At 42.4% G+C, this 27,609-nt stretch overlaps 1 protein-coding gene across 8 annotated transcripts in view; it reads right to left on the bottom strand.

Annotated features, from left to right (window-relative positions):
- The window catches only part of LOC129695453 (paralemmin-2-like), a 297,376-nt gene that overhangs the window by 163,808 nt on the left and 105,959 nt on the right, over positions 1-27,609 (bottom strand). For 5 of the 8 annotated variants that reach the window (XM_055632426.1, XM_055632422.1, XM_055632419.1 and 2 more), the window contains 2 exons: positions 21,784-21,805; positions 6,318-7,040 (listed from right to left, as the gene is read on the bottom strand). In XM_055632426.1, coding sequence (XP_055488401.1) covers positions 6,318-7,040; positions 21,784-21,805 — 745 coding nt within the window. The remainder of the gene's footprint in view (positions 1-6,317; positions 7,041-21,783; positions 21,806-27,609) is intronic. The other 3 variants (XM_055632427.1, XM_055632421.1, XM_055632424.1) reach the window with 2 other exon arrangements.

Raw genomic sequence — 27,609 nt, 5'->3', positions numbered from 1 at the left:
TGGGCCAAATCTACAGGTTTGTAACCAAGCAGGAATTTGGAGGTACGAATTGTTTAAATAACTCCTCTTGGCCGACATGGCCCCCCTTTGTTCTGCATGATCCAATTGCGAAAAGATGTATTATAGCCTGTAGAAAAACTGAACGCATCAATTGTTGTTTTAAATTTTAGTATTACCTCCTCTGGTAGTGAGGTCAAAATTTAATGCTCATCTCTCATTCCTCTTTTGGAAATGGTGGCATGCTTGGGTCAACACCAGTTCCCAGAGAGCAAACCCATTTCCTCTCCATTGCAACTTATTCTCTCTCACTTATGGCGACAAAGTGGTGCAGCTGGTAGAGCTGCTACATCACAGCGCTAGAGACCTGGGTTCGATCCTGACCTTGGATGCTGCCTGTGTGGAATTTGTACGTTCTCCCTGTGACCTGTGACGAGTGCTCCAGTTGACCCCAGCATCCCAAAGATGTGCTGGCCTGTAAGTTAATTTGCCTCTGTAAATTGCCCCCAGAGTGTAGGAAGTGGGTGTGAAAGCAGGATATCATCTATCTAATGTGAGCAGGTGATTGATGGTTGCTGTGGCCTTAGTAGGCTGAAGTGCCCATTTCCATGCTGTATCTTTCAATTCATATGCGCATCGGGGCTCTTTTTGATCTTTAAAAACTTGCACTAAAAGACCATGTAGAATAACCAACTAATCAGCACTGGGGCCACTTTCCCCAAAGTCATGGAGTAAATGTGTGAACCGCATATTGATATCACCCAAGGCCAGGATCAAACTTGGACCCCTAGAACAATGAGGCAGCAGCTTTAACTGTCCCACCATCATGCCAACCACCATGAAGCACTGGAGGCCATGTGGTGAGAATGGGGATTTGGTCCAACCCAAGCCATTTGGAGGGATCTTTATAGTCAACATGTTGTTGCATGGATCTGGAGTTACATAGAGGCTTGACCAGACAAAGCGGGATGATTTGCTTCCTTCGACAATCCCAACACCAGATGCAACAATCACAAGCAACCATGTCTCTAACCAATCAGGCCACCATTGAATAGTTGTCTTTGGGAGCCTCCTCTGCACAAATCAATGGTTTTACTCCTCATGATAAAATTGTGACTAAAGTAAAAAAAGGCAGTAAAGCACTATGAAATATCCTGGAGTTATGAAAGCTGCAACATAATGCGTCTTTTTATTTTTAATGTCCCACAGGCAGATAACACAGGCTTACCATGGCAATAATTGAGCCACTTTTTAAATTCACCAATGTCCCATTTGAATTACTTCCCATCTAAATATACTACCAGCATCCCAGTGGAATCTATTAAAAGAGTGCAGGCATGCCTGTGTGCATGCTACATGAACAACGGCATGTTTCCGAGTGATGTGGCATCCATTAGCAAGATGTGTGTGCGTGTATGGGCATGTCCGTGTATGTGCGAGGTGTATGTATGGGCATGTCCCGTGTACGAGATGTATGTGGGCATGTCCACGTATGCAACTTGATGTATGCAGATATGTCTATGTGTATGAGACATGTGTGCGGACATGTCAGTATTATGTGATGTGTATGCAGAGATCCCTGTGTATGTGAGACATATGCGCGGGCATGCCTGTGTACGTGAGACATATGCGCGGGCATGCCTGTATATGTGTGACGTATGCGGGAATGCCAGCGTTTGTGTGATGTGTGTGAGCAGGCATATCATTGTGAACAATCTGATAGAGATGCAGTATCCAGAGTTCTCTTCACTCCCTATTTGAAGCATTCATTCATCGTGAGTGTTCCCGTAAGCTGCCAAAATCTCCAGAAATCTCTCCTTGACCATCTCCATACTCCTTCCCCTTCTTTAATTCATTAAGGAAAATCCTTAAAACTAAACATTAGTCCACCAGACACTTACCTACCCCAATATCTTCTCATGTGGCTCAATGACAGAACAGTGCTGTTGGAGGGCACTTTGAGACTTATTTTTTATGTTCAACGTGTTCCGCAAAAACACGTTATTTCTAGGGTCCCGAACCGAAAGGTCGTCTGTCCGTACCCTCCACAGATGCTCTCTGACCCACTGAGTTTCTCCAGCACTTTGTGTTTTGCTCAAGGTTTCAGCAACTGCAGTCCCTTGTGTCACATTATTTATTTATTTAAAAACAATTTAATTCAGTATAACATACTGCATCAAAAGCCAGGTCTTGTGCACATGATGGCAACAAGGACAATCAATTACTTACGGGGAATTATGACTTCAAGTTGTTGATTTGAGTCCCCATTGCATGGGTGTTTGTGTGTGGATGAGGGGCTTGAAGAAGGAATGTAAAAGAGCTCGTTGGAACCGGCACCAAAGGAAAAGAGAACAATAATCGTACATAGCATTGAATGTTTAGTAACAGCAATAGTTACTACGTTTTCTCTGGAGTATAATGATTTAAAAAAAGGAAAGATAAAGTAGAAATCTCATACAAACTGTAATAGAACATGGTACAACATGGTCAATTCAAAAGACACCCCTCTGATAGAACAACCATGTTCGTCACCTGCTAGATATGTCTCAGAAAAAAAGTAATAATTGAGTGGAAAATTTGCTTTAAAAGTAGGAAATTCACAACTCTTAGCGATGGAAATAACAGGGTTGAGAAATTGCTCATCAGTTCAACAAGATATTAATTATAGACTATATCAATGAACATTCATATACAGTACTATCCTTAATCAAATTGAAACTAGGCTAAAAACCCATTAGTGGATGGGATTTGGCAATAGAAAGAGAGAAAAATAAATCAGGCACAGTTACCAAAAGGCATTGCAGAAAATCAACAACTGCTTCTTACTGTTAGTTCTCTCTGTTGTGCTCATGAGTTGGTTGGGTAATAGAAGCACTGTGAACCAGGAGGGATTGGAGCTGAGGTTGAACCAGCTAGGTTGTACAGGATGCCAATTATGAACAGGCTTCAAATCACAGAAGCAAGCCGGTAGCCGAGCCAAGCCCAGTCAAGTTATCCTTGTCATCAACGGTCACTGATCCAGAGCCCCTGGAATCACTGCAAAGTATTTCACCTCTCGGTGCAATCATAGCTATTGGAGAAAGGCACCAATATTCCAAATATAGGACTTTGTCGCCCGATCACCCACCCACACAATTTCCTACCAATACAAAAATACAGGTGTCAGACATTATGGGGAGAAGGCAGAAGAATGGGGTTAGGAGGGAGAGATAGATCAGGCATGAATGAATGATGGAGTAGCTTTGATGGGCTGATTGGCTTAATTCTACTTCTATCACATGACCTTATGAAAAATCCACTTATCAATATAAAATAAATACTCAGCCGATTCAGAAATTGCTAAATGTAATTCAAGAAATAGGTTCAGAGAGATCTTTATGAAAACACACATACTTCAATGGAAATAGAGTGTAGCTGGCTTGCTGTTGTCCACTTTGTACCTGTATGCAACATCAGGAACTACCTGCAGGGACCCAAACTTCGCCACAGTTTATTAACTGGGTAGGTCCTTGCATTGCGTTGTTGTATATCGGGACTCCACGGTTAAGCACTCGCGTTTATTCATGATATTCTGCAAGTTTATGCTCTCTGTTCTTTGACGAATCTTTCAAGTTTTTGTTTCTGTCTCGAGCCCCTTTCCTTGTCAAAGCTCTGTCATCGATTTCAAACAACAATGATCAAAGGCAAGATGCTTCTGAACATCGAAGGAGATTTGATTATTTGCTATCAACTCCTGCTTCAATTCCCCACCCCCCTATCTTATATTTCTACTCTTTAACCAATTATTAGTGACTCGTATACAAAGCCCGTTGAGTATAGAGTTAAACTTTTTAGCAGTTGCCTTTTTTCCCCAATCCATCTATTGGCTGCTTTGGAGTGAACCTCAGTTAAAGTAAGGGCAGCTGTAGGGGTAATTCTTATAAGTTGCTGTTGAATAGAATAATTGTATAATAATTACCCAAGAGGACGTCATAACAAGATATCCATCTTTAGGGATTTACCTACGGGCTTTCTGTGAAAATGGATACAGATTTGCACAATATGTCAATTATCCGTCTGCAGCAAAAAGGGATTTGGAAATCTCACGCTGACATTCAATGTATTGCTGTGGTTATTGTCTGGTGACACTGCACTATTTGCAACACTTTTTGAACATTAACAAAACGTTGATTGTTTTAAAAGGTACGTTAATGACCAAAAAAAGAAAATATGTCTACTATTGCTTAATGGATAATGGTTTTAGGAAATAAATAGTTGACAATATAGTGGCACTCCTGGGCAACAGCTTATACACCATACATTCAGCTAACACTCACAATCCATGGGTAGACCCTGTATTTGCTTATCAGTGCAAGGCGTTCCATATGGAGCCAGCAATTCTCCTCACTTTCACTTTTATTGGTTTCCCATGGTAATTTTACACAGGGCTTCTCCTGAACATATATGGATCCTTCATTGGCTTTATGTCCGTGCATCAGTACACTTTAGCAGGGTTTCCGGTCAGCAATCAGGACTGGTAAATCAAAGTTAGTTGAGCAACTATTTTTTGCCAACTGCTGCAGCTCCAGCAAGGGTGGTATTTCAGGTGAGAAAAATCCAACACTGACCGGAAATTGAATTTACAACTCTCAGCTTCAAAGCTCCATTACCCCAGATAGCATACATCTACTAAGCAAGAGCAGAAAGTCAAACCAGGGGAAGGGAGATATCCCTCTACCCCATTCCCTTGCTGGCACTTCTCATTCCACCTCCACCCAGAACACTCTGCATCTTTACGCTGGGATTGCTTTTGTTCATTTGAAACTAGCCTGCATTGGTCTTATGTGCAAGGTCATTTCAGCAACTTCTAAGTGGAAGCAAGGACTGAAGAGTACAGATTGCTTCACTGGATGCGAATAATAGTGAAGATATTGATGCTACGATAAAAGAAATCTGACCCCATCTCCTGGGGTACACAGGCACACTGCGTAAAGCACAGACATCTAGAAGTTGCTTTCAGTAATATCCGCAGTAAACATCATTGCTGCTTTCACCAGAAATCAATGAATTGACAAGTTCTTCAGATAGTTGCCAATACTTTAGATTGAGAATTAACTGAGTGTTTAACAGCATAATAAATCAATGATGGTAAAAGAAGCCTTTCTGAGCCTAAAAAACAATGTTAAATGTGTGGATTGTCATTCTCTTTGCTAGTTATTTCAAAATGCCCATCTTTTTAAAATGACACAAAATTATATATATATTTAAAAAATCGTTTATGATGTTTCAGCTTTTTCCTTATTCTATGTATACGGTCTAACTTTAAGTGACCCTCTGCAAATTGTTAAATGTTTATTGATAATTAGTGATTTTTATTTCCTGATTTGCTGTTTATCCAGTTTGATTGAGCTCTTGCTGATATCAGAGTTACTGGGCATGAGGCATTACCGGGGACAGGAGCCCGATGTGGCAAGTCCATACTCTAAAGATCACAGTTTAGGTGAGCACCTAGAATCCACTATATAATTGACTGCCAAACCAGGGGCAGAAACTTCTCAGTAAATATGAAGGAAACCAGGTAGCCTTTTGAACTGGAATGAAGGATGATATAAACAAATGCCTGCTTGCATTGTAGGATAAAATGTTAATGGGTATGAATTGACACTTAAAAAGAATAAAGACTTCAGGAAAGGAAGTTGTTCAGGAAACAAATGGCAAAAATTGAAATGTTTGTGATTAGATTTCGGCACAGAAAAAACAGAATGAAAAGCTTATTGCAAAATTATGTTTTATCCATGAATTTTGTTGTAACATTAACTGGCTATTGTTATTCTATCCATTTCTTTAAAATTTTAGTCTTCGTGTGATCATTTATCTAAGAAACCACAAACATCACTGTAAGAAAGGCGTTAATAAACCCAATAATGAATTCAGGGGAAACTTCTTCACCCTGTTAGTGATTAAAATTAGGTCATTCTAACATGACATGGTTGCAGGAGAAAACGTAGTTCCAAGATGTGGGAGGAGGGAATAAATGTACGGAGAGGGTGAGAGTTGGAAGGGGGCAGGTCCTAAATGGGGCATAAACACCGATATGGACTGTGGTGTTGAATGACTTGTTTTTGTGGTGTATGTTCCATGTCAAACTGAAAGGACAAGGTCCTAGTGTGGCTCAGACCATAGTTGGTTGAGCATTCATGAGGAGGTTTCCAGTGGATTAAGGAAGGTCCCTCCCAGTTCACAGTACAGGCAGTGTGATTAGTAAAATGAGGTTAAAGTCAGTGAGAGACAGTGTGACCACAAAGCCTTGAGATGCGGTCACATGACAGTACAGCACTTACAGCGCTTTTTCTTGTCTGTACCTGCGACTGGTTCCATCGCAGTGTCTGTCCCTTCATTCTCCTCCGCTGAGAGGGTCTCGGAGGCCTCGGTCATGGACTTGCCGGCCACCAGTTCTGCAGCATTGCCGTCCGTTGTCGAGATGTCTGTCACAGTCTTCTCACGCAACGACTTCTCGTCATCTTCGTCAATCAGCACTAGCTCAGCCTGCATGCTGCCCTCGTAGCCCAGCAGCCTGTTGGTTTCCTCCTGGTCCTCCACATTCTGGTAGCCCATGAAGATCATTGTCACTGGATGGTCTTCGCTGGCCTTGGGAGCTTCCCCTGGAGGGATCGGCTGGACCACCTTCCCCGCTTGACCAGCCTTGTGCCGGACTTCCTTCACAACCATGTCCTTCCTCAGTCCGCTATCTCCGCCACTCCGCGAATCATCTGGCGACGCACTGCTCTCCGACACAGTCAGTGCTTCCGACACACATTTACTGACCACATTCGTTCTCCCTGTTCTGTGTATCAGCTGGTCCACCTCTGACGTAGTTAAGTGATGAACCCCATTCTCCACCACCGCACCTCCAGAACATACCTCGTACATAACCTTGTTGCCATCGTCGTAAACCTTTACCCCTCTCTGGTGGACTCCCTCAGTGCCCACGGGAGTTGTAGAGAGGACCTTGGATTCCCCTGTTAGCTTGTCCTTTTCTACGCTGATCTCCATGGCATACATTGCTGCAATATCAAGAACATAAACATTATAGGAGTAGTCGGCCTGGCTCTGACCAACTGAACAAGATATGCGGATTGGTAGGTTAATCAACCACTGTAAACTGCCACGATAGGAGAGAGGTTTCCCTCCGGGGATGAATAAAGTTTCATCGTATTGTATCATAGGTAAAATCTAAGGGGTAGTTGATGGGAATGTGAGAGAATAAACTGGGTTAGCAATGGTGTAAAAATGGGTGCTTGAGTTGGCAAGGACTTGGTGAGCCAAAGGTCTGTTTCCTTGCTGTATCTCTCTATGACTCTAACTTGGACATAGTTTTTGCAGGCAGAAATATTTACTGCTAATTGCAGCTGAGGAAATAGTCTTGGAAAACAATTTTTTAAAGACACAGTACGTCCAAATCCATCTGCACCTCATCAATCACAAAACCAGCCACAGATCAACACGTTCAGCTTACTTTAAATTATCCCACAAATAGATCTAGGAAAAGGAAGCAAGGCATTGGCCATTCTGCCACTCAAACCTCTGCTAGCAACCACTACTTGACGTGCACTTCCCTGTCCAATCGCGCATCCTCCAAACGCCTTTGTGCACAAAAATATTAAATTCAGCCTTGAATTAATTGAATATTAGAGGCACTGGAGCAGAGAATTCCCAAAAAGATGTATCTTTACGTTAGTCTGCAATGTTTGAACTTTATGCTCAGACTATAGCTTCCAGTTTCAGGCTCTGGGACCCTTGGCCTTGACATTACTGGTCACTGCTAAATTCTAGTGGAAGAAAAGGCCTATCTCCGTCCTCACCTGACAATAATGATATATATTGAAGAGTAATAACAGTGGAATTTGCTTAACCTATTTTGCATCTGTGTTATCAAAAAAATGATCCAGCCATCATCTAGAAATCTTAAATAATGAGTTTTTAAAAATCCACACACAACCGTTTGCTAATTACTTTGGGAGCAGTTTCTCCCGAACTAAAAATATACATTGGAAAGCCTTTTGAAAATGCAACTATTAGTGATCTTGCACAGGCAGAATATCTCACTTTCTAAATCACGGAGTGCGACTGGTGGAAAGAATTGGTGCATGTTTGCTATGCAAAAATTGACTGCAATGTTTCCTGTTTCATAACATGGACTATACTTCAAACTATATTTCCCTTTCACAACAAAGTGTTTTGGATCTTCCCAAGTTTGTGAAAGATGCTCTCTAGAAAATAAATGTTGTTAATATTTGGTATCTGTATTGGCTTATTATTGTCATGCGTACTGAAATACAGCAAAAAGATTTTGGTTGCATGCTATCCTATTAAATCAGATAATATGAGTGCAATCAAGGCATATATAAATAGAACAGGTAGTGCAAAGAGAAAAATAGCAGAGTGCCAAATATAGTTTTGCAGCATTATAGCTTTACAGTTACAGAGAAAAGTCCAATGTCCACAATGAGGTAGGTTGGAAGATTGGATTAAGTGTGGACCTTAGGTTAAGTGTGGACCGTTCAGTAGTCAGATAACAGAGGGGAAGAAGCTGTTTCTGAGTACCGTAGTATGTGCTATCAAACTTTTAGATATTCTGCCTGACGTAAAAGGGCAGAAGAGGAACTGACTGGAGTGGAAAAAGTGTGAAATATAAGTGGGCAGATGAGTTACAACTAGAGTACTTGAAGGGCCGAGATGGCCTGTTTCCCTGCTGTAATTGTTATATGGTTGTATATATGGTCCTGAGCTACTGTCTACCTCCTTAGAGATCCTTGGACTATCTTTGATCGGACTTTACCTTCCACTAAAGGTTATTCACGTTATTCCCTTTATCATCTATCTGTACACTGGCTTGATTGTAATCATGTATTGTCTTTCTGCTGACTGGTTAGGACACAACAAAAGCTTTTCACTGTACCTCGATACACGTGACAATACACTAGAGTAAACTCTATAATATAACAAAGTGCAGAGAAAAGTTCCCAAAATGATTCCTGGATTTCAATGGCATATAATGTCAGGGTAAAAATGACCTCCACAGCCTGGGAGATGGACAGACTTGCATCTCAATAGTAGTCTTAACTTTTTTCACAGCGAATGAAGATCTTTTACAACGTTGTCACTTCAATTTAGGAAACATGGCAGCCAATTTACTCACAGCAAACTCCCACACACTGCAGTATTATTTAATTCTTAAATAATCCTTTTGTTATGCTGATGATCTAATAAACATTGGCCAGTACCCCAATACAACTTCCTTGCTCATCTCCAAGGGAGTGCATTGGAATCTTTTTCCACCCAAGGGACAGATGGCAACTTGCTTTGGCATTGCAGCTTATTGGCCAGCAGCTCCAACATGGCAGTAGTTCCCCACCATTGAACCCGAGAATCAAACTGAAATTTTGCATTTAAATCTTTGGCCTTGCATTTTGTTAGACTAAGGGACAATATAAAATACATTCTTGCCATAGAGGGAGTGCAGAGAAGGTTTACCAGACTGATTCCTGGGATGTCAGGACTTTCATATGAAGAAAGACTGGGTAGACTCGGCTTGTACACGCTATAATTTAGAAGATTGAGGGGGGATCTTATAGAAACTTACAACATTCTTAAGGGGTTGGACAGGCTAGATGCAGGAAGATTGTTCCCGATGTTGGGGAATTCCAGGACAAGGGGTCACAGTTTAAGGATAAGGGGGAAATCTTTTAGGAACGAGATGAGGAAAACATTTTTCACACAGAGAGTGGTGAATCTCTGGAATTCTCTGCCACAGAAGGTAGTTGAGGCCAGTTCATTGGCTATATTTAAGAGGGAGTTAGATGTGGCCCTTGTGGCTAAAGGGATCAGGGTGTATGGAGAGAAGGCAGGTACAGGATACTGAGTTGGACGATCAGCCATGATCATATTGAATGGCAGTGCAGGCTCGAAGGGCTGAATGGCCTACTCCTGCACCTAATTACTATGTTTCTATGTTTCTATACAGCTAATGGCTAGACAACCACAGGAGTGCAAACAAGAGTACTTAAATAATATGCTTTGCAAATATGAAAGTAGGCAGCACCAAGGAACGCATTTTTTTGTACATCTATTGAGTTACACCAGATGTACAGTACAGAAGCAGTCCATTCTGACCAACTGTTCTGTGCTGGCGTTTGTGGTCCACATGATCTCCCTCACATTCCTCATTGCAACTCGGGTTAGAATGAACTCCCTGTAAATGTTGACCATTGATGCAAATGATCTGACAAGCAGTGAAGCAGAGAAAGAGACTTTCAAAGCTAAATATAATTTGCGAGTCAGGCTCCGTTAATTAGGATTAAAGGGCAGCACAGTGATACAGCAGATAAAGCTGTTGACTGACTCTTCCAGAGACGAAGGCTCTATCCTGATCTTTGGTGGTGATCCTTGTGACCATGTGGGTTTTCATAAGATCATAAGTGATAGGAGCAGAATTGGGCCATTAGGCTCATCAAGTCCACTCCACCATTCAATCATGGGTGATCTATTTCTCCTTCCTTACCCAATTCTCCTGCCTTTTCCCCCCATAACATCTGATACTCGTAAATCAATAATCCCTGGGTGCTCTGATTTCCTCTCATCTCAAAGACATGCTGGTAGAATAATTGGCTACTGGAAATTACATCCAGTGTAAGTAAGTGGCAGAAGAATCAAAGAGGAGTGGATGGGCATGTGAAACAGGCCATGTTACAGTAAAGGGGAATAGGACTGATGGGATTGTTCAGCTAGGATCTAGTATGGACATGATGGGTTGAATGTCCTTCTTCTAGACTGTAATAAATAAGGGATAAACTTCAGTCAATGAGATGGCCCATTCACTCACGACCCAATGGATTTACCCAGGAAAAATGTAGACAAAACACTATAAGGAAAGATTAATAAATGTGTTGATACCCAAATAAAGATGGCCCAGTACCCTAGAATGAACAAAGTATTGTTGTAGTCTAAGGTAGACAAAAATGCTGGAGAAACTCAGCAGGTGAGGCAGCATTTATGGAGCGAAGGAAATAGGCAACGTTTTGGGTCGAAACCCTTCTTCAGTCTAGTGAGTTTAGAGTAAATATAGGAAATGTGGCAGCTAATTTGTGCAAAGCTAATCCTCGCAAACACTAATGCGATAATCCATTGTTGAAATGTTGATTTAAAGACAAATATTGCTCAGTGTAGCAGAGAGATTTAGTTCGTTGAAACTGTACATCCAGTTTAGATAGCAGATGGGGCCCTTGGTTTAACATAGGTTCAAATCAGCCACATCTGATCGTGCGGCACTCCCACACTAGAATGTCACTGAAAGATTGTAAGTCCCATTCCAGTGAATCCTCTATAGTAGAGTACAGTTTTAAAGTAGAACTATTAAAATTGTGACATGTTGTTGGACCCCAGGCCTATACCCAATCACAAAAGACACAAGGAACCACAGATGCTGGAATCCTGAACAAAATACAACGTGTTGGAATAGCAAAAGGATTTGAGTATAGGAGCAGGGAGGTTCTACTGCAGTTGTACAGGGTCTTGGTGAGACCACACCTGGAGTATTGCGTACAGTTTTGGTCTCCAAATCTGAGGAAGGACATTATTGCCATAGAGGGAGTGCAGAGAAGGTTCACCAGACTGATTCCTGGGATGTCAGGACTGTCTTATGAAGAAAGACTGGATAGACTTGGTTTATACTCTCTAGAATTTAGGAGATTGAGAGGGGATCTTATAGAAACTTACAAAATTCTTAAGGGGTTGGACAGGCTAGATGCAGGAAGATTGTTCCCGATGTTGAGGAAGTCCAGGACAAGGGGTAACAGCTTAAGGATAAGGGGGAAATCCTTTAAAACTGAGATGAGAAAAACTTTTTTCACACAGAGAGTGGTGAGTCTCTGGAACTCTCGGCAGCAGAGGGGAGTCGAGGCCAGTTCAGTGGCTAAATTTAAGAGGGAGTTAGATGTGGCCCTTGTGGCTAAGGGGTTCAGAGGGTATGGAGAGAAGGCAGGTACGGGTTACTGAGTTGGATGATCAGCCATGATCATATTGAATGGCGGTGCAGGCTCGAAGGGCCGAATGGCCTATTCCTGCACCTAATTTCTATGTTTCTAATAACTCAGTTGGTCCGGCAGCATTTCTGGGAGGAATGGATAGGCGATGTTTTGGGTCACAATATCTCCCCACGAATGCATTGGCCAGTTTTACCGAGAATAGAATTAGGATCTGGCCAAATTATCGCCTCCTAGGGTAATTCAGCCATTGATCCTGCTCAAGGGAAGCAAATAGGGATTTCTTCAGGAAAAGGCACTGGGAGAATGCGGCTGTGCGCAAGGCCATCAGCTGGTGGTTGGGGCCTTCTCTTTCATTCATGCATCAATTCCATTGTGCCAGGTGTGTGTGCGCACTAGCATTGGTGGCAGAAGAGAGTTTTACTCCATTGGGTAAGGGGAAAAATCATGGGTGAAACATCAAACTTGCCATTTCTTCCTCTCATGGGTCAAACATAGACGAGGAGGAGAGTGGAGGAATAACTGATACATGATCCATCAGATCATTCAGTTAACATAATCATTCAGCTTTTGTAAACCAATATCTGCAGTTCCTTGTTTCTACAGGAGGAAGGTATTTGGCACATTTAGCCTGTGCCAGCTTTGAAAGAACATTTTACTTAATTTTACTCCCTGTTCTTGCAGTCAACTCCATCATGTTTCTGTCTTCAAGAAATTCTTCTCTTTAATTTGCCCAATAATCTTTCAGGTAGTATCCTCCCGATGATGACAGCTTACTTTGTGAGAAAAAAAAAAACTTTCTTCAACCCCTCCTATGGTTCATTTGCCTTAGACCAATACCATCTGATTATTGACGAAATTCCCGAAATTTTGTATCAGAATCCTCCAGGATATTGAACGTGAATCTTCCTGTGACCTTCTGTTCTCCAAGGAGAACTTGCCCCAGCTTCCTCACACACGGGATCCCACATCCCTGCCCCAGACCATGACATCCTTCCTCAAGCCTGGTACTCAGAATGGAACACAATGTTCCAGCAGAGACATTGCAGTGTCTCATCAAGGTTCAGCATAACTTCCTTGCGTTAGTACACTGCCGTTATTATTAGTAAAGCCAATGTACCTGTATGTCCCCTTCACAGCCTTCCCAACTTGTCCCGACACCTTCACAGATCTGAGACGGCACCTCCTGGGCTCTGTGCTTGCAGACCCCTGACACCTCCACGTCTCTCTGCTCCCTGGACCCTTCCTCTAATAGTGTACCATTTAGACTACACAGACCCCCCTCTGCCACTCACCCGCTACCTCCTCCGTGCCGTCCTCCCCTTTCATCGTCTCCTTCCTTTGTGAGCAGAGAGTCGGAAGGTCGGGAATCCGAGAAAAATCGTAATTCAGTGCATCTGTTTGGGGAGGGGAGGGGGCTGGTTGGTGGGAAAGGAAATGGGAAAACAAAATGACTGGCAGGGCTACGAGACTTGCTGCTGATGTAGCAGAGTCCTCGGGAGTAGTGTATTAGAGCAGAACAATAAAAATCAGCAGCCGCACCAGCCTTTTTTTTTGCACAGAACAGCTGGATCAGAGGAAACAATGAACAGGATCACAATCCCATGATTGGCGTTAAATAGGGTAGCTGAGGCAGGAAATATCGAGGCTCGCCTGCAAGCCGCTGAACATTTAATTCAATCAGTGTTTCCAGGTTTTGAATAGGGCTTGTCGGCACTCCCACGTCGCAGCCCTTTGATTATAGCAACATTTGCAGAGAGAAAATCCACTGGGGCTCCAAAAACAAACTGTTCCAATGTGTAAAGCACCTGAACCGTCACACAGGCAAAGCAAAAAGAATCTCCTTTCACCGCTTCTCAAATTGTTTTTTACTGTCATTACTTTTATAATGAACAAGACGTTCCCACAAATAGCAGCGTCATATTCATTTTTTACAATATTTTGCTTCCTCGTGGCATGGAAAGGGTCATTCGGCCCATCAAGTCAATCCCCAATCCCTCTACTTATTTCCCTGTGACCTATCCTCTCTCACGCGGCCATCAAACCCCATCCCAAAATTCATTTATCACCCACCTAATTTACAACAGCTGATTAACCTAGCAACCTGCACGCTTTTGACGATGGGGGAGGAAACTGAAGCAGGCAGGGGAAGAGCATATGGGTACAGAGAGAACATGCAAGCTCCACACAGACAACACAGGAGACCAGGATTGAACCTGCGTCGCTGGAGCTGTGAGACAGCAGCACTAACTGCTGCACCATTCTGTTGCCCTTGGAGCACATGTGAAAGTGAAAGAATGGAAAAAATGTAAGGTTGATTGAAGGGGTAACTAATATCTTGGTGATTTGTGGAGCATCCCTCTGCGTTCCCTCAGTATAGTGCCAAGGTATCTCTCTGGGCCATTTGAAGGAACAGATCCACTGCACTCTGAGGAAGTGCATGTAAGGCAGTCCATATTCTCTCTCTCTCTCTACAGTCATAAAATGCTGCCTGGGTCTATGTGTGGGACTTGAAACCGCATTCATCTGATTCAGAGGCAGATGCGCCACCCACTGTACCACAGCCAACATCATGATATAGGTTCCAACTCTTTCTCATAATTAATTGTGGATCTCGACATTGCATTTCCTCAAATTCTGGAACACAAACCACTGTGTTGTGGTTGTGTGATGATCAATTTTGGTGCAAATCTGATTAATGTAAAACACTGCTCCCTGGTAGGATTCTGCCACAGTTCTGCTGGAACGTAGTTGGTTTTGACATGATTTCGGAACCATCACATATTTTGCGCTGTGGAATGCCTGAATTTCCTGCTGTGATGTTTGAATGCACAATGCAATGATGAATGGCTCTCCCATGGGACAGCACATTAACACAAATGGTCCAAATGCCTTGGCCAAGATTTGAATGAATGGTCTAACTATCATCTATCTGAGCTCGTCCCACTTGTCAATTGTGATTCTTGACATCAAATATTATTAATAACAACTACATCCAGGGTATTGTGTTATAGGTCTGTGTTACTGCATTAGAAATTCACATATATTAAGATAGGGGTGGGGATGGGGTGAGGCAGGGAGAGGTAAGTGATAGAATATTAGGACTGAACAAAAACACCTTGGCTCAGGTGACAGATTTTAAAGTCTGTCGATCGTTGACAAATAAAAAAGTTATGAATGTTTAAAAAATCTTGAGATCAGCTGATTGGTCCTCTCTCTGTTAATCACCATGATGAAGGTAACACCCCTTCCTGGGGGGGGGAGAGGGCAGAAGTATAAAGCCCAAATGGTATGACATTGCATTTGAATTTGGTGGCCTGCACTCTGCTTGAAATGGTCAATCAACTCCCAGCCTACCAGCTGTGAGTGAACTGCCAGCTCAACAGCCATGAGTCAGTCAACTGCCAGCCCCACCAGGCCTGAGTGACTGAGCTGCCAGCCCCACCAGGCCTGAGTGACTGAGCTGCCAGCCCCACCAGGCCTGAGTGACTGAGCTGCCAGCCCAAGAATCCATTTGGCCCACAATACCATACTAGCCCTCTGGAAACTAGTCCCTTCGGCTTACAACACCCAAACTAGCGCTCCAGAAAGCCACCCCCCCCACCCACTGGCCACCAATATTGGAATTGGTGGAGAGGTGGAATATTGCATTGGGGGACCAGCCCTCCCGTGTGAACATGGGACCCAACGGGTCCCACTTAATCTAGTTAGTTAAATATAGATATGCTGGAAAATAAGTTATTTTACTGGAGGAGCAATCCAGAGAAAGAGTCTAAGGACCAGTATAAGTTCAATTTCGTGTTGCACTGTACTATGTTCTATGAATGGGACCAGAGAATCACTGTAATATCACAACACTCAAGTCATTAACACCATCTTCAGGAGATGTACAGTGCATCTGTTCATGGCATGATGCCACACATGGTAGTGTTTGACTCTTAATAGTCGAACAAGGACAACAAGGGTTGTTCAGTAAAAGCTGTCTTTGAGTAAAACCCACACCCTGTGAGTGAATTAAAAGTTACATTCTGCATGAAACCTTGGGCTCTCCCAATATAAGTGGTTGTGTTGTGCACCAGATGTTGCTTCCAGCCACTGGGGAACAATATAGCGTTTGTGTACAAAGGGACCATATCACCGGAACTGTTAACTCAAAGAATATCTTGTCAACAAATGTACGTTTTGATAAAATATGTGTTCCCGCTGTTATTCACCGGGTCTGTTGTAATTTGATACACCTTATTTGCCAGTTAGTGTTTGCAAAGTGGAGCAACTTAAAGTTACTTAGCATCTTCTAAAAGTGCAGGATAGTGAATGTTATTCAATCCCTCCAGAGAGGGTTTTTATTATCCAGGCTGATTATCACTCTACCTAAATAGTAAAAGGGCTGTTGACTCAAATAGTTAGGATGGGATCCACGTGATGCTAAAACTTTAGGTCTGATCCTCACACTGAAAGCTATCCATTGTTTCTTCATATAAACACAATGGCTGTGACAGCAAAACTCCAGCAGTAAATTACTCATCCCCCCTGGATGACCAAGCCCTTTCTACCAAGCCAGGGGTGTCAGGGAATCAATCCCTCGCCTGGCACACATCTTGAAACCCATTTCAACCCATTCAATTGGCCCTCCAGCCACCAGCATCAACATTTTCACTCTCCACCACCAGAACACTTTGCATGCACTATCTGCAAAATGTACTGCAGCTATTTGACGGCAGCTTCCAAACCAAACACCTCTATCGTTTGGAAGGACCAGCATTGCAGCTGAAAGGGAGCAGGTACCACTACAAGGTGCAACATCCTGACTTGGAACTGTAGCAACATTCCTTCTTCATCAATGATTTCAGAATCTCTCTATCCACCAACAAAACAGGAACAGCATCACCAGGAAGACTGCAACAGCTGACCAATGTTGTCTCGTGGGGAATTAAGGATGGGCAATAAATGGGCTTATTAACACAGTCCACCTCTCTTAAATGCATAAATAATTAGAACAATTGAAACGGTGCTCGGGACAAAGGGACTTAAAATTTAGCCTGTGAAAATTACACAAAGCATCAGTCAAAAATATCTATGGTATCAAAAAGTTCTTATTAATAAAATAATTTTAAAAGTCTTCTAAATGGCCCAGTGATGCAGCTAGTGAGCCAGTGTCTCTCGGCACCAGAGCAGCAGCATCAGGTTCAATCCTATTCTTAGGTGCAGTCCACAGGACTTTGTACTTCCTCGTTGTGTTCATGTAGATTTCATCCGGGTGTCCCGATTTCCTCCCATCTCCCGTAGCCCTGTGTGGGCGAGTAGATTAATTGACCACTGTAGATTGCCCTAGTGTGTGGGTAAGTGATAGAATCTTGGAGTAGTTGATGAAGATGTCGGGAGAACAAGAAATGGGATTGACATTGGGTTTGTGTAAATGGGTGGTTGATGGTAAGCACAGATTCGAGGGCTGAAGGGCCTGTTTCTATGCTCTATCCATCAACAACTTTCTGTTCACAAAAGAACAGCTCCTCTCCTGAACTACCTCTGAAGAAGGGTCTTGACCTGAAACGTCACCTATTCCTTCTATCCAGAGTTGCTGCCTGTCCCGCTGAGTTACTCCAGCATTTTGAGTCTATCTTCAGTGTAAACCAACATCTGCAGTTCCTGCCTACATATCTCTGAATGACCTTGCAAAGGAACATGCCAGCCTTGCACAAGCACCACTGAACTATACCTGGGCACACTTTAAATCAACTAGTATTGGAATTGAGCCTGACTGAGGCAGAGGCAAGAAATGAGTGCAGACCTTGAGAAGCATTGAACGCGAGGTTGCTGAATGCAGTCTGATTCAATAGGAAGGGACGTCAGAAGCAGTAACAGGAATGTCTGCGAACCAGTTTTCCAATTCAACAACATCATGCTTAATCCAGCACAAGTCTTAAGAAATTCAACTCTCACCAACTTCTACAGATGCACCGTAGGAAGCCTTTTATGGGGATGCCTCACAGCAAGGTTTGGGACCAGTTTCATCCAAGATTGCAAAAATTGTAGACAGTTGTGGACAGAGCCCAGTCCATCACGCAAACCTTCCTTCCATTGACTCCATCTACAGTTCACGCTGCCTAGGCACAGCCACCAGCAAATCAAGGGCGAGTCTCGCCCGAGTCATTCCCTCTTCTCCCCTCTCCCATTAGACAAGAGGTATACGTTTGAAAACGCATGCCTCCAGTTTCATGGACAATTTCTTCCCAGCTATTATCAGGCAACTGAACCATCGTATCACCACCTAGAGAGCTGTCCTGCCTACCATCTACCTCATAGGAGACCATTGGAATATCTTTAGTTGAACTTTACTGCATATTTTTAAACTCTAAACATTATACCCTTTATCCTGTACCTGTACACAATGCACAGCTTGATTATGTATGGTCTTTCCGTTGACTGGATAGCAACCATCAACAAAAACTTTTCACTGTACCTCTGTACACATGACAATAATAAACTAAACAAAACTAAACATTGTTGATTTTTCTGTCTGGTCTCTATCTCCACTGATTGTCTTTGTGGGCCAAATTTTATTGATCCATCTGAAATATTGCAATGGGAGCCTGGTAAGCTAAATAATTCTAAAGATTGGCCAATATCTGAGTAAATTAGTTCTCCATACCTCATTCCTATACAACCAATGCTTTTCTTGGTACTATGCCCTCCCAGACTCTCCAACTTGAGGAAACTGGCTTTTATCATCTATCTAATCAACAGCATTCGTTCATTTGCACCCACCATATTCCCTGCACTGCCAGCACTACCATTGAACTCAGCCACTGTCACAGTGCAGGGACAGGGGAAGTCTGTTTGTGCACACAGAAGCAGTTGCTTATTATATTGCTTCTTTAGTGCTGTTGGTTAAAGGGTAATTATTGACCTGGATATTGACGTAGAAGAATCCGTTCAAATCTTCAAAATAGTGCTGTGAGGTCTTTTACAGATATTTGAGATGGCAGCAGGGTCCTTGGTTGCAAGGTGTCACAGTGGATACTGTGGTGCTCCTTTAATATATCACTCGGAGTGTCAGTATAGACTGCATTCAGATGTCTTGAGGTGAACCAACAGTGTCCTGATTCAGAGACAGGAAACCATGATATCAAGTACACCAATTCCAACTATTCACTTATCCATGGGTTGACCCAAATGCATTATCATTAGCAACTCTGATAGATTCAAATATAATTAAGGGTTGGTCAAGAGGTGAGATGGTATGGTTCAAATAATTGAAGCAAACAAAATTATCGTAGGGATATCCTACATTGCCCTCATGACTCTCACTGCTTGACTTGGTTGGAAACACTTTTCTAACAACCCTGTTACAAAACCAAAAATTACTCAAACTACTGTCTTTTAATAGGCAGATGTGGTATACTTGAAATACCATCTCTTCTTTAATTGCTGATACTCACAGTGTCAGCAACAATAGATTGTATTATTAAATCTAACCATAAAAGTTCCATTGAGTTGGAATGATGTTTATGACCTTTGGAGTGCCAAAATTGCATTAAACTAAGCAACTGAAACCATGTATTGTTAAGAGCCCCATGCACTCAATCTATAATGTCATAAAGAATTGTTAGCCGTTCTGAATATTTACCATCAACGATTTATAAACTAGTCATTGTTATAACTTTCTTAATTTCAAATTCTTTGCTCAGAGTTGCAATGTTTTAATACCAGTTTTATTCTTATGATTTGGATAAATATTTATCATATTGAGGTCAGTAACGAACATCGCAAGATGCCATAACAACAATATGGTTGGAAAAGGGAAGTCAATTTGGAGGCAGCAAACACCTACGAAAAGTACTTATACTGACTAGCAAGGTGCCAGAGCAACAACATGCATACATGTAGCTCCTTTACTAAAGTAAAACATTGCAGGGTATTTCATGTGGGCAAGATTTTACACCAAATGGATTAGGAGCTGTTGGGCTGGGTGAATGACAGCTAGTTTAAGAGAAGGTTTTGACGATCATATTGAAGTTATTTAAGGGTGGGAGTAGACAGATTTAGGGAGGGAATGCCAGAGCTTGGTTTCTGGGCAAATGAAAGCATGGCCACCAATGTCAGAATGATGAAAACCAGGAACATACGTCAGAATTAGACAGATGTTAAGTTTTTGAAGGGCAATAAACTCTGGAGGTTTCAGAGGTAGGTGTGTGTGTGTGTGTGTGTGTGTGCGTGTGTGTGTGTGTGTTTGTATGTGCGTGCGTGCGTGCGCGTCCGCTCTCCAAGTGCAAGTTTTGAAAATAAATTATGCCAATGCAGGTGAGTGAACACATGAGTGAGGAATTTTCTGGGTTTGGGATTAACAAAAAAATTGATACATTTGGTTGTATTCCATTTCAATGCATAAACATTGGACTCAGCTCCATTTAGGGCACTGCAGTACTTGGAGGGACAGGGGGTGCTCATTTATACAGGGTATATTCTATATCAATGCCAAGCCAATTCACCAATTGTTTACTTATTATCTGAACTGCCCTGTATGGGCCTTACAATAGACCTGGCACAGAAAGGAAGGAGAAATGTCGACAGTAGGTCATAAAATTATCAGGTTAGTTTTTGAGGAGGCTTTTGTTTTCACAAGACACCTAATGAAACAAACATCACCTGTTGTGAGAAGATCATCAGGTTGCTGAATTTTGTGCTGGTTTGCCCGAAACTTATTGGACTTCCTTTGAGGACAATTTCATTTGATAAATGTGGCCACTAGCATATTCCAAGGTGTAGACGTATGTGGTGAGGGACACACATAAGAGTCGGATCTGTGGGGAAGGACCACAGTCTAGGGTCCCGCCACCACTGGACACTCACGGTATGGATCCTATATTTGAAATCTGTCAGGTGCTTCATAGATTCCTTGCTTATGGAGGATGCATGAGTGGCACTGATGCATTACAAGAAAATGTATGAATGGATGGCATAATGAATATAAAAAAATGCATTTACTGATAATATTTCTGCTATACATTTTGAATAAGGCACATTACAAAAAGTCACAGAACACCTTATCTAACAGCACTGCAGGAATACCACTTCCGCAAGGCCTACTGAGGTTCATAAGGCAACTTTTAACCTGCCTCACAAAGGGAATTGCTGATAGATATATAAATGCTGTTAAGCCAGCAACACTCACTGTCTGCACTTTCGATGACCAAGATCAGAGGGGTTGTGGGGAAGAACCACAAATGGTAAGGACCGAAGAATCTAGGGAAAGCATTCAGGGTCTGTACAATGTGGCGAATGCCCTCCCACTGGCAATCAAGTGATGATGTTACATTATATAGTGAGAAGAAAAGGTATGTGCCAAAGCTCCTCAAGACAACTACATCTTTCATTAATATTGTCCACTTCCTTATCCAAGCCTTCATCCCTTGATTTCCTTATATATCAATCTCTGTGTCCTGAATATACCCAACCACTGAGTGTATGGAGGTAGATAATTTAAGTCTCAGAAACCTTGGATTGCATCTTAATATTACAAAACTATATAAATTTTAACAACATGAATAGCATTTAATTTATTAATATTTAATTGAAAATATCAATACAGAATTAGAAGGGGCCTATGTAATTGACACTGGTTATTCCCCTTTTAGAGCTGTGTTGTGCAAGTGTGTTCACTTAGTGAAGGTGATGTGTACAACTGCAGTCCCCATTTATACCACCAACAACTATACATCCCTTGCAAACCAAAATGTCTTAAACCCAGTATGAAAAGCTTACTCACCCCCATCAGGTTTGGAGAAACTCTGTGAAATAAAATAAAGCATACACTTATTAACATAGTAATGTACACAAGGCACAATTATTCAAGGCAGGCACACTGGTAGCAAGATTAAAATCTATGCATCTGCTGAAATTCCCTGTTGTCATTGCAGTTATTATAAAGCAGAGTGAGATGACTCCTCATACAGACCTAACCAGTTGCGTATCAGTGCATGAGAAGTCACGTGACTGCTTATTATATCATTATGGATTACAAGAACTCCGCTGCAGTCAAACAGTATGTGAAGAAACTGGGTGATTTCTTTTAAAGCGGATGAAGGGGATCGTTTCACTGATGGTGGCCTCGATTGATGTTTGACACAAATTTGCGAAGAGGGGAGCTGTTAAAGACATGTCACGCTGCCGGTTTTGTTCTGGTTGAGGAACGAGACAATTAGGTTTTGGTGGGGCCCACTCGGTGAGGCCAAAAGGTCAGCCTTGAGCTTCCACGACTATTCTCCATGGTAGTTGCTATTCACAGGATTATTAGCACGAGGGTTGGGATACTGGAGCACTGGGTGTTCTGCTGCAGTGGCACAGACAGCGGCTCTGAGCCTAACTGCACTGCTACGCTCAGCTCTGAGGGCCAGTCTTCAGCATGGTTATGGTGCCTTTCCAGGCAGATATTTACCTAAACATGATAGCAGAGGGTTTAATGGTGAGAACAAGATGCACTGTCCAAGCACATCCCTGCCCATGGAAGGTTCATGATATGTTGACAGTATGTCATAAAATTATTTGATTAGTTTTTGAAGAAGCTTATGTTATCACAGGACACCTAATGAAATAAACATCACCTGTTGCTAGAAGATTGGGATAGATTGATTTCAACCATTGCCTCTTCAGGAGGCCAGTTCGGAATAAGGGGCTCAACCTTAATTATAGAACTTGGCTGGTTGGGGCTGATGTTAGGAAGCACATCCTCACCCAAAGGGCAAATAAGAAATCTCAACCTCAATCTGCTGATAGAGCTGGAGACACAAGAAACGGCAGATGCTGGAATCTTGAGCAGAACAAAATGGTGGAAGAACTCAGCGGGTCAGGCTGCATCTGTGGAGGGAATGGATTGACGACATTTTGGGTTGGGACCCATCATAGAAGAAGGATCCCGACCCATCCATACCCTCCACAGATACTGCCTGACCTGCTGAGTTCCTCCAGCACTTTGTGTTTTGCTAGTAGAACTGCTGCCTCATAGCTTCTGGAAGTCGAGTTTGATTCTGACATCTGGTGCTGTCTGCGTGGAGTTTGCATATGCTCCCTGAGATCACCAGTTGCTCTGCTTTCCCCGATGGGCTAATTGGGCAATGCAAAATACCACAAATGTACATATAAGTGCTGAAGCGGTTTGCATTTGTTGTTTTGGGGAAATTGATGGGAATGTGGGGCGAATAAAATGGGATCGATGCAGGGATAATATAAATGTTTGTTGCAGACAGTGGGCAGAGGGCCTGTTCTGGGCTGCATGACGCTATAACTCAGTGACTGTATAAACCAGTCGAGTCAGGGAACAACGGGTAATTTAGAAAGTGAGGTTAATACACATTTTAAAACAATATTTTATTCAGAGCTGTGAAACTATGACAGGTAGATAGAATTCTGGGGGCTTGTGTTGAACCATGAACTAATTTAATGGTGCACGGTTTCAGGTGGTGAGTTGTTTTGAATGGGTCTCCTTCTAAGTCACTGCAATGCAACGTAACACGCTTATTATAATATGGTTTTATGAGCAATTGCTACGGTTGGAGGTACTTCCATTAAGCTAAATAAAATGTGTGAATGGGGTTAGTCACGAATGATTCTCAATCCCAACTGAAACTGCAACTTGTATTATACTGTACTTTGTAGAAGAATTATCAAAGAACCTCATGAGGTGTTATAATCTAGATCCTCAAAGAACATTTGTGAACCAGATAGGATGTTACAACAATCTGTAATAAGGACATAAGAAGTACATGCAGGGAAAGCTATTCAGCCCCTTGTACTTGTTCAATTAGATTATGGTTTATCTTTCACCTTAACTGTTCAGTTTAGGTCTGATAAGTCATCAATACCGTTACTCTGCTCTTAACTTTCAGAGTTCACTAAATGTTCTGGTTAAATATGGAAGTCTGAATGCTCATTTCAGACCTCTGAGGAGCTAGGACTATAACTTAATAATTATATTATCAATTCATAATTGATGAATGCTTTTAATATCTTCCCCACGTGGCACAGCATAACCTTTTCACTGCTTCAATGGTTAAATGGTAACAGTGTACAGTATTTTAAACACAAAAGAAGTAGAGCTCTCCTTAGTACCCTAGATAAATACTGTATATACCTCAGTCAACATCACCAAATAAAGACCACCTTTGTGTGTTTGTGACATCTTACCCCAGTTATCATGAATCCTGCAGTACAACATAACATGCAACATAGTACAGCATATGAATAGACCCTATTGACCACGATGTTGTGTTGGCCATGGTGCCAAATTAAACTGGAAGTCTGTTTTGCATGTGGTCTATGTCCTTCAATTCCCTCCCTGTTCATTTGTCTTCCTAAATGCCTCTTAAATGAAGACCATCATATCTACTTACATCACTTATCCAAGCAACTCAATCCAGGCTTCTACTACTCTCTTTGTAAAAGAACGTGCAAAACATTTCCTTTACCGTTTCCTTTTTCACTTTAAATCTAGGCCCTCTAGTATTTGACATTTCCACCCTGGGAAAAGACCCTATCTACCCTTTCCATAACTTATGTAGGTTTATGTATTACTGTCAGGTCATCCCTCAGCCTCTGATGCTGCAGGGAAAATGGTCTAAGTTTGACCAACCTCTCCTTATAGCCAATCCACTCTAATCCAAGTAGTATTGTGGTAACTTCTGCACTCTCTCCAAAGCATCCACATTTTACATCTATAATCTGCAGAAGAAGAGAATCCTTAATGAATCGCCATCATGGTTTTGTTTTGGTTTAATCGACCACTGGTTTAGGACTTCCAACAAGGAAAACATCCACCCCCAAGTCATCCATGTATTTTGTGTCTTCTAATGTGGTTACCTTTCCTTCTTCTAGAGGATAGAGACCTGGCTCATTGAGGCCTGGTGACTCAATCTCTCCTCAGCCCAGCCATCCCAGGAACTTTGAATAAAGTTGGCCAAAGATCTCCATCGATGGCTTTGCTTCAGATCACAGAAGGATAAGCCTTCCATTTGCATTCAATGCCAACTCTGACCAATTATAAAAATATATTAATATTATAAAAATAGTGATCAATTTATAGTGTCTTCCATGTTCCCACTGTTTTATTGTAGATGAGTGGGCACCACGGCGGATAGATTTGGGCCATTTTTCCTGCTATCTCAATACATTTTAGAGCCAGTCATGCACGCAAGTGCCCACTGTGGTGCTGCAGAGACCATGAAAAGCAACTGCTTCACACAAACACAGTGGTGCAGCAGTGAATTGCTGCCTTACAGCACCAGAGGCCTATATTCGATTCTGACTACGGGTACTGTCTGTATGAAGTTTGTACGTTCTACCCGTGACCTGCGGGGATTTCTCTGAAATATTCAGTTTCCTCCCACACTCCAAAGGCATACAGCTTTGTAGGTTAATTGGCTTGGTATAAATGTAAATTGTCCCTCGTGTGTGTAGGATATTGTTAATGTGCGGAGATTGCTGGTGGGCCGAAGGACCTATTTCCACGCTGTATGTCTAAACTAAACTAAACAGCAATGTGTCGCTGCCCAAGATATCTGATTTAGTGTTTTTGATTGGAAGGTAAATATTGCACAGGACACAGTGAAAATCTCCCTGTCCTACTTTCATATCAACCTGAGAGGGCAAAAGTGGCCTCAGTAACCACCTCCTATTGATCTTGGCTGGCACTTCCCCAGTACCTCAGGGAAGAGACAGTCTAGGTTTCTCTGCTCAGATCTCTGGCAAGAAATGTCAGTATAGTACAGTGGTATAGTATAGTATAGTATTATAGTATAGTATAGTACCGTGATATAGAATAGTATAGTATAGCATAGCATGGCATAGAGTATAGTATAGTGCGGCCTAGTATAGTATTGTATAATATAGTACAGTACAGTAAAGTACAGACCCTTCGGCTCACAAAGTAATTAATCTCGAGGAAAACTCAGGGGAAATTAAAATAAAGCATATGTACTTTAAAAAAAATTGATGTCAGCTGTCAGAATGTTTGATTGGATGATACCCATTCCTGCCTTGTGGATTTACAGGGCAGCCATCTCCTCCTTGTTGGTTAGCTCGTCTTTGAGTGGTTGAATTGTGGGCTGCATTTGTCGTTGAGCCCACCCGTTTTATACCCGTCACAGTTACCACATCTAGAGTGGCACAATTCAGATGAATGGAGTCACCCAGCCCTGAGCTGCAAGGTGAGTGAAGGCAGGTGGTTAAAACATCACTATGTCAATGTGGGAGCGGGGCTTCAGGACAGGCTTCTTGAGAGGTGGTTGCCACTTGTTATCCATTCTCTTTCAGAGATGGAGAATCAGCTTGGATGGCCCACTGTCTTATTGTAGATCAGTGGCCACCATGTTGATAGATTTGGGCCATGTTTGACCCAGTCCATTGTAGGTGGGATAATATTTGACAATCAAGGAGCATCTGACCAGATAAGGACCTAATCAGTTGCCAATATGTGTACAGCTGCTTCTCGCAAATAACAGTGTACTCTTGCCCAGGTGATGGAAAACAAAGGTCCAGGGAAGGACAGGTCAGGTCACCTTTGGCCACAACAGTGGAGGTTTGTAGTTAGTCCATCCAGTGTTTATGATCCAATGTGATACACCACAGCAATAGTCACTGCCTTCCTGAGCAGAGAGTGAAAGATAAAATTGACTCAGGACATTCTTCTCTTCTGAATGTCTACCACACATGTTGTCTGAAAAGAGTCCTCTAACTCGACGACTCTACAAGTCTACAACTTTAAAAAAACCTTTGACTGCTTGCAGTTCCAGATTATCCCCGATCCCTGACTTTGGTTTCAAAAACAGGAAGGCAGATTACTATCTAAACGGTGTCAAGTTAGGAAAAGGGGAAATACAACGTTATCTGGGGGTCCTTGTTCAATGAAAGTAAGTATGCAGGTACAGCAGGCAGGGAAGAAAGTGAATGGCATGTCCTTGTTCAAGAAGAACTTTTTTCAAAGTAAATCTCTGTCTCTGCAGGTACAGCATTGGCTATATTTAAGAGGGAGTTAGATGTGGCCCTTGTGGCTAAGGGGATCAGGGCAGGTACGGGATACTGAGTTGGATGATCAGGATCATAAAGTGCAGGCTCGAAGGGCCGAATGGAATGGCATGTTAGCCTTTTTCTATAACAAGAGGAGTTGAGTATAGGAGCAAAGAGGTACTTCTGCAGTTGTATAGAGCCCCAGTGAGATCACACCTGGAGTATTGTGTGCAGTTTTGGTCCCCTAAATTGAGAAAGGACATTCTTGCTATTGAGGGAGTGCAGCGTTGGTTTACAAGGTTAATTCTACGGATGGCGGGACTGTCATATGCTGAGAGAATGAAGCGACTGGGCTTGTATACTCTGGAGTTTAGAAGAATGAGAGGCAATCTTATTGAAACATATAGGATTATTAAGGGTTTGGACACGCTAGAGGCAGGAAACATGTTCCCGATGTTTGGGGACATCCAGAACCAGGGGCCACAGTTTAAGAATACGGGGTGGGCCATTTAGAACGGGGACAAGGAAACACTTTTTCTCACAGAGAGTTGTGAGTCTGTGGAATTCTCTACCTCAGAGGGCGGTGGAGGCCAGT

This window comes from Leucoraja erinacea, chromosome 3, assembly GCF_028641065.1.
Source record: "Leucoraja erinacea ecotype New England chromosome 3, Leri_hhj_1, whole genome shotgun sequence".
NCBI lineage: Eukaryota > Metazoa > Chordata > Chondrichthyes > Rajiformes > Rajidae > Leucoraja > Leucoraja erinaceus.
The sequence above is the reverse complement of the archived record's forward strand: the minus strand, read 5'-3'. Positions and strand labels throughout refer to the sequence as shown.